Source organism: Belonocnema kinseyi, chromosome 4, assembly GCF_010883055.1.
Source record: "Belonocnema kinseyi isolate 2016_QV_RU_SX_M_011 chromosome 4, B_treatae_v1, whole genome shotgun sequence".
Taxonomy (NCBI): Eukaryota; Metazoa; Arthropoda; class Insecta; order Hymenoptera; family Cynipidae; genus Belonocnema; species Belonocnema kinseyi.
Window position 1 is genome coordinate 66,359,581 of NC_046660.1, and position 8,306 is coordinate 66,367,886.

Sequence of the window (8,306 nt, forward strand, 5' to 3'; positions counted from 1 at the left end):
TTTCCTAATATTCACAGAAGAATTTAAAATGAATTTTTATTTTGAAAAATTAATTCTAAGAGGAAAGTGAAGAATATTTCAAATCATGCCGAATGATATCCTAAAATTTTTAAAATGAATATAAAAGAGTTTGAAGGAAAAAAGTTGAATATTTAAGAATATAAGATTTTCGACAAGAAACGAGTACTATTAAGAGATATTTAGACGGTTTAGGAAGATTAGTATATCTAGTTACAGTTTTTAATTTTATTGGTATTAGTAATTAATTATTGTAGGCTTATTGCTAAAATCTATTATAAAAATTATTCATCTTAATACTAAATAAGTTTTACAATAACTATGCTATAAACAGATGTAAGCATGACTAAAACATCATGATAAAAGTTTAAAAATAGTTTTTTTGTAATTACTCTTGAATAATTAATAACTAATTATTCGCTAAAAATATATAAGAGTTTTTAAAAACATTTTATTTTGTTCAAGTATAATAATATCTCACAATACAGAAAAACCTCATATTAAATGCATTTTATTCGTGCTCCTCATAAGAAAAGATTTGTTATTTCCAACCGCTAAAAAACCGAGAATTTCGTGGGTGACAATTAGTAGACACCCTGTTTAATCTAAGTTCATTTTAGTCAACCAGTTATCAATTTTATATTTCATAAAACAGATTCTGGGACTTGAGTTTAGTCATAGCTAAACCGTATTTTTTAATTATGAAAAGATTCTGCATCCTATGCGAGGAAAGTTTTCTCCAAAAGAGCCTGGGTTCATTTTAGAATCGACTTCCAAGGGAATTTAAGGATGTGCTCTACGTACAGTCAATCTCAAAATTTACCAAAAAATTTCTAAGAATTAATGAAATCCACAACTTTAACTTAAAATATTTTTTTGAGTATATTTCAAAAATTACTCAAATTTGAAAAGAAGTATACGTAGAGAACATCCTTACACTACTGAATTGATATTTACAATACTTAAAAATAAATGATTCCAAACACTGCTCGTTCCTTCAGCAAACCCAAATGATTTGCTCATATTGGAATAAAACTTTTTAAACTGAATAAAAGACTTCCTTGGGCGGAAGATCCCGTCGACATATTCCTTTTTCTCATATTGAAATGTTCAGTCTCTCTGGCGACAACGAAGGTCAACTCTCGAGGGAAAACGATGAAGGTCGACGGAGAGAGCAAAACACGTTCGGAAAATGATCGAACCGAACGCAACTTTCCCCACACTTACGGTTTACGGTCGCCCGGAAAGTGATAGTATATTTTCTTCGACGTGCATTCTCGCAGGACGGGAAGATACTTTGGTCGTAGAACGGCCATAGGATCTCCGAAGAAGCTATGGACGTAGTTCGCGAGAAGGTACAAGTCTGAAAAAGAGTTGAAATTTTACGAGCCCCTCGCGAGGGGGCCACGACTACGAGCGTAAAGACGTTTTACTGCCTTGAGATGAAAGTTTCATTTTCTTGGGTCCTAGGGATGGGCGGTTCGACTCAAAAGCTCTCTGGCAAGAGGTGACTTTGCTCGACACGTGCCGAGACGTGCCACAATCTAACTGATGGATTGGCAACACTACATGTAACCAAGACTGGACGATTTCCTGAAATTACATTTCCTTGGACGGATCGAGAATAGACTTAAGAAAGGAATTACGATATTGTTCGACTTCGATTCGTGTTTGTGGAAGCTTTTTTTCTTAAAGGAGAGAGATTGACCCGATCCTATTTCCGAGATTAGTTCTAACATTTGCGTTGTTGTCGATTCTGGTCCTTACAAAAGTACGCCAAACGATTCATCTTTTGATTATAAAGTTCGAAAAAGATTACTTACAAATACTCTTTCTGTCGAAATTAAAAATCGCGAGGTTTTAAATATAATGGAATCTTCTAGTTCTCAAATGTCACTATCTAGATATGAATGGGCAAAGGGGTTTGGTGTTATTTTTTAGCCTGAAAAGAGTTTTCTAGATCAGAGACTTGTTTCAAGATATAGCAGGTGCCGAGCGGTCGTTGGTCTTCGTTTTTCGCAGCTTGATGGTCGAAAACATGTTGTTCCTGAAAGAAACCCAGGTTAGTAAATGAGCATGGCCCGAGGTGTGTCACACTCAAAAAGAAAAGACGAAGGAAAAGCGACACGTACACGAACGTTATAACGCCGGAAGAGACGAGCGGAACTAACAAAACGAAAACGAAAAAGAAAGGCTGAACGCGACCGAGGAACAAAACGAGTAAACAGAAGCCCAGTATCCTGGGACACATGTGTACTTTCATTCCGTGTTGTCCCAGAACCATAAGCACAGTTTACTTTAGCAAACTCCAGGTTCGTTACTATCGTAAAAATCCTCACGTCTACTCTAAACTGCAATTTATGGGGGAGATGATATGGAAAACAATATAGTATTTTCCTTCCATGCGGCAAGCAATTGAGGATCTCTATTATATCTAAGCTTATTAAAACGAGAACAATTTGAAGCAATCTGTGGAAGAAGCATTTCATCAAAATGTAATCTGGCAGCAATATAGCTATTCGCCACAGAAAAAAAGAATAGCTAAATCAAATAGCACCGCTAAATTTGCTTCCTGCTTAATAACAAGGAACATTGTTAAACCCACGAGATTTGTGAATCTTCCAAAGTTCCTATTTTTCTTAAACAGGATTGCAAACAGATAACTAAATTCAGCGGCTGTATTAGCATTCTATCCGCTGATTGTCATTCATGAAAAAAACTAAAGCGAAACATAAAACGCCAAAGAGTCAAAAAATAAGTCGCCAAGAAACATAAAAACTTAAATAAAGGAATCGCATCGTCCAGTGATTACTTTTTCTTCTTTTTCTTGTTCACCGAAGAGTCGACTCCCCACAAATCGTACCATGGTCCGCAAGTATTCTTCTCCCTATCTCTGTTCCTACCCCTCTCTCGGTCACTGTCTCTCCTAAGTTTGGTCCGTGGAAGAAGAGTTTTCTCTGTGACCTGATCTTTGACAACAATACAACTGTAAGTTGACTCTTCATCCGAAGCTTCCGTCTCAGTAAAATTCTGAATGAGTCCATCATCATCATCCCCATAAGGCTTCTTCCTTCGCTCGTTCCGCTTAGCTTCGTTGTTTTCTTTCAGTTCAGTGACAATCAAATGTCGTTTAGCTTCCAAACTACGTTTTCTTTCATTCTCGAGAATAGCCTTCCGAGATACGTTACCAACAAAATAGGTCCTTTCTTCTTGCCTGGGTCGGTACTCAGATCTCTCTACAACTTTGGGCCTTTCAGCTGGAGTCGGAAAGTCTTCGAAGTAATCAATTTTCTCAGGAACATGCATTCTTTCAGCAGGTTTTGGTTCACTGACACATCTCTCGTTGGTGATTGTGGAATCACTGTTCTTTTTTTCCAAACTACGATGAGTTTTTGGACTTCCTTCATAGCTTGACTTCCTAGATGACTCATTGGTTTCATTTTTTTCATCCTTCGCCTCCTTCTTGATCATCTGAGGAATGTCGACTAAAGACCTGTGCTGCCAGAGCGCCATGCCCTCGAGGACCTCCGAATCACGCCTGAATCTCCAAAAAGATTTTGTTCTTTTCACCAGCTTTGGACTCTTCGCTTCCATATCGAAGACCCTGCCAGTTTGAATCAAATGTCCCATAGCGGTGCTCTGCCTCGGAAGAAGAGGTTTTCGCTCATTATTCAGAGTATTATTGTTTGTATCGTTTCTCTCCAATGTACTTTTATCAGGCCTTGAAGGACTATTTCCATCTCGAATAGTATGACGTTCAATTATTTTATCCCTCTCCAACTTGGTCTCGAAGTTTGATTCATAACCTCGGTCCTTATCAATAGGGGCATCACGGATGTATTTGCCGGTCTCTCCGTAAATTTCTTCTTTCTCTGAGTACCGGCGTTCCCGAAAATTCCGTTGATCAGTTGGTCTCTCGGGAGCTTCTACACTTGGTGGTCTCGGTCTTTCAAATCGACGACTTGATATCCGCTCAACGTTTCTATTCCTCTCAGGATTTTTCTCCGAGTTCTTCTCCCTGTCGTAGCCCAACGTAGCCGACTTTTCAAAATATTCCCTCTCGTATCTCTGAGATTGAGGTCTTCTTTCTCTATCGCTGAAGTTTTCGTAATTATTCTGTTGTTTCTTCTGCGGTTGCTGTTGATGTTTTTCCTCTCTGCGTTCCTGACTTTTATAGTCACCTCTTCTTTCAATGAACTTCGGAGGACTATGTTCTCTAGCATACTTCTGCGCTGTTTGCTCTAATTTTTGCGCAATGTGTTCGACCTTTCGGCCCGTCTCTGGAATTGTAATGGTGCTTTCGTCATCAGAGTTTGAAGATGCTGAGCTGAAAGAACTCTTGTCGTTGTATTTTGGCTCCTCTCTCTCAGAGCGGTATCCTCGACGAGAATTCTTATCCTCGCTGTTCTCTCCGTAGTACTTTTTATTCTCGTACTTTTCAGAGTACTCCATAGTTCCGTATGACTCCTCATCTTCCTCGATCTCCGCCTCATCATCGCTCTCAACTTTAGACGATTCTCTCTCATCATTACGGCTGTTGAAACTCCTCACTTTCTCCTCTCTGGAAAATGTGTTTCTACTGTTTGGATTTGGGCGACGATTCTCCGTCTCAGGCTTCTGCGATTTCTCCTTTTTCTCCTTCTTGGCTGATCCGTTTTCTCTATTGACAAACTCACGTTCTTCTGCCTCGTGCCGTCTGCTCTTTCCAGAAGAATATCTTCCAGGTTCTGGTTTTTCGTTGCCCTGAACATTAGAATTGGCCCAAACGTCCATCGCGGCCCTATATAGATGCCAGCTCTTCTCGTCCCTCGGGATGGACTTCCATGAATCGTTCTCCCAGTCTTTTTGGCTGCTTGGTGTCTTTTCGTCCCTCTGAGGCGGCTGCTGTTGTTGCTTTTTGGGTCGGTCGGCTTCTCGCGGCTTTCTGCGTCGCAGTCTGTTTTGAGGTCGGGTTTGTGAACGAAGAGAAAATAAAAGAAAAAAAGAAAAAAAACGGAAGTCTGCAGTGCCAAAAGACCAACAGCCAGTAGATACGGATCTCCTACGTGCCAAGTCAGGACGGGTATGACCGGATTACTTAGGTAGGGGTCAATTCTTGGGAGCCCAAAACATGTTAGGGATGGAAGGCTGAGGATTAGAGGGAAGGGGCCACCACCGCCGTGTTTAATTCCATCGATCGCAGTAACGCATGCGGAATCTACAAGAATGAGAAAAAAGAAGGTAATCTAAAAATAAGCTTGTTCTTCTCTGAAATCAGAATAAGAGATACTTTGATTTGAAAGAGTTGAAATCGGTAAAGTTAAAATACATTTTTAATCAGCAACTGGTTAAATATTAACATTTTTATCAGAAATTCATCTTTAAATGGAAACATCAATGGTATCTCTTTTAACTCAACATTTAAACATGAACAGGGACTGGGGCGCCTCAGCAATATTGTACAAAGCATCATAGAGATAATTTAGTTAGACTATGAGGTGAAGCGTTCTACTTGGAAAATTTGGCGAGAAATATTGGTCAGTAAAATGGCATTCGAAACTAAAATCTCGATCACTGCAGGGATGCTGGCGATGAAAAATTGTATAGCTCACCTTACGGCCTCGTCATCGCTGTAGTCGATATCCGGTTGAACCGGAGGCTCATTAGAAAATCCACTATCGTTACTGCTGTGTAGCGAAGTAACGGCTTGAGGAGGTGGAACTGGAGGAACGGGGGGTTGCACTCTACGGCCGCCAGCTAAAACTGTCGGCAAAGTACCGGATGGACGAATCTGTGGGAAAAAGGGCATTTTAGTCTGGACAATTTCAATATTTCTATACTTTAATCCAAAAGACAAAAAAATACAATGCAAGAAAAAGAGAATATTGTTGAATAAAAAAGAAGCCTCTGGTCTCGGAATCAAGCCATTATTGACACTTTTTTACCATTTTCTTTAACGATGACACTATTTTTCCGCTATTTAAAAAATATGAGACTGATGCTACTACTTGCTGAAATTGCTCGCTAATGTTAATATTTTATCATTTTGCATTTGGAAGTTTTTCGAACTTATTGGCTTATTGAAGAAAATAATACATCGCGATCTTAAAAATCAAAATTTCCAAAGGTTTCAAGATTTTGAGAGATTTGAAAAATAGTCTTAAAATATTACAGACTTCAAGGGATTTGCAGATATTGCAAGAAGTTTCGTCTGCTTTTAGAGGATATTAGCTTTTTAAACTTTTTATTTTTTATTATTATTAAGATAAATAAAGGTATTTCAAAGTATTTCCAGAAATTCGACAAATTTGAATAAATTATAAAAGATTTTCAAAAATATTAATGAATTTCAAGGATTTCAAAGGAATTTTGATAATTTCAAAGGATTTCATGGGATCTCAGAGCATTTCAAAGAGTTACAAACTTTAACAGTATTTAAACAGATATTAAAGATGCCAGGATGATTTACAAAATTTCAAAAAATATCCAGAGATTTTACATGACTTAAGTAATTAAAAATTTTGTAAAGAATTTACAAGAATACTGTGTGTTTTAAAATATTTCGAGAAATTTCATGATATCTTTCAAAGAATTTCGTAATATTACAGAAGTTTCTAAGAGATGAAAAATTTCTGAAAAATTAAAAATATTTCCGTGGAAATTTAAAAGCTTTCAAGGAATCGTTACAGTATTGACCAAAATTTCAAAGGATTTTTAGAGATTTCAAGGGATTTTCAGAATATTTTACAATTTTTCAAGGATGTCTGAATACTTTATCAGAATTAAAGCATTTTAATAGATTTCAGTCGACTTTAACGGACGTCAAAGCTTATTGGATAATCTAAAAAATTTCAAGGAATTTCAGGAAATATTGCACGGGATTTCAAAAGGGGTTTTATCAGATATTGACAGATTTTACGGGAATTTAGAGGATTTAAACATTTTTGTTATTTTTTAAAGAATTTTGGAAGAGCTTACAGATTTCAAGTTGTTTTAAGGGATTGCTGTTGATGTTTGTGGAAATACTATAGATTTTATAAGATCTAAGAAATTCTTTTAATTGAGAGAAATATCAAAGAATTTTAAAGAGTGTGTCTTGAAGAAATCCTTCGAGCGTTTCAAAAGTTTTAAAGAGTATTTTAAAACATTCCAAAGAATTTAATTTAGAGGGGAAATAAAGATAGAAATAAAATAAAATAAAATTTCAAGGCAATTCTATAGATATCTAGGGTTTTCGTCGAATTTTAAAGGGGTTTAATTATTTCAAGAGCATTAGAAAAGATTGACAAGTTTTTCAGGTATTTCAAAATGTTCTCAACAAATTCTCACAGAATCTCTCAGAGACAAAAATTTTTTTTAGAGGAAATTAGACGACACGGATTTTTTTCCTTAAAAGAAACGATTTTTTCTTTAAAGTTATATATAATTTTTGATCTAATTAAAATATTTAAGAATTCTTTCCATATTCCGGTAGATTTAATCGCGCCAATTCTTTTAATTCTTTCAAAATCTGTTATCCAATATATCATAAATTGCTTTTCTGTGCACAATTTCAAAATCAGGACTCACTTGTCTTATGACGTTTCAATTTCTTCTTTGAGTGTTACCCATTATTGTGAATGTAAATTTGCAAACATTAAATTATCACAGAATAGTAAAAAAAAGATATTTTTTAATTTTAATTGTTCATTTATATCACAAAGGAATAATAAGGAGACCCAACTGCCAAAGGGAAGCCATTTGAAACTGGCAACAGAAACATTACCGCAAGTGGTAGACACAATACAGAATGATCGTAAATTTTCGTGTGCAGGTGCGTAGTTGTCCTCCTCCTGTATATGGATAAGTGTGCCAGTCAAAAAGTTTGTCAAATTGACGTAAGTTAGAGGTTGTGTTACGAGGGTAGTTCAATAAGTCCTTAGAATGACCAACAGATGGCGCGCGAATCGCTCCAAATCATCTGTTTTCAGTCAGCACCACTCCCGACTAGATATATGGTGCAGTCACAGTCCACATCTTCTGAGTTTACGTGTTTTTATAACCAATTGAAAAAAAAAATTGTTCGTTAAGAAAAATGGAAAAAAACGAGTTCAGAGCGGTAATCAAACATTTTCATTTAAAGGGTTTAACTCCATATGAGATAAAAAATGAATTGGACACAGTTCATGGCACATCGGCCCCTGCCTTAGCAACGGTTTATAACTGGTTAAATGAATTTAAGCGTGGTCGTACATCAATAAGTGACGAACCACATTCAGGAAGGCCCGTAGAAGCAAGTACTCCCGAAATCATCAATAAAATCCACGATA

General features: G+C 36.7%; 1 protein-coding gene across 1 annotated transcript in view; it reads right to left on the reverse strand.

Annotated features, from left to right (window-relative positions):
• Positions 1-255: 255 nt before the first annotated feature.
• Positions 256-8,306, reverse strand: part of LOC117170934 — a 507,802-nt gene continuing 499,751 nt past the window's right edge. Inside the window, exons 13-14 of the mRNA XM_033357981.1 lie at positions 5,610-5,788; positions 256-4,954 (exon numbers count right to left, since the gene is read on the reverse strand). Coding sequence (XP_033213872.1) covers positions 2,827-4,954; positions 5,610-5,788 — 2,307 coding nt within the window. The 3' untranslated portion in view covers positions 256-2,826. The remainder of the gene's footprint in view (positions 4,955-5,609; positions 5,789-8,306) is intronic.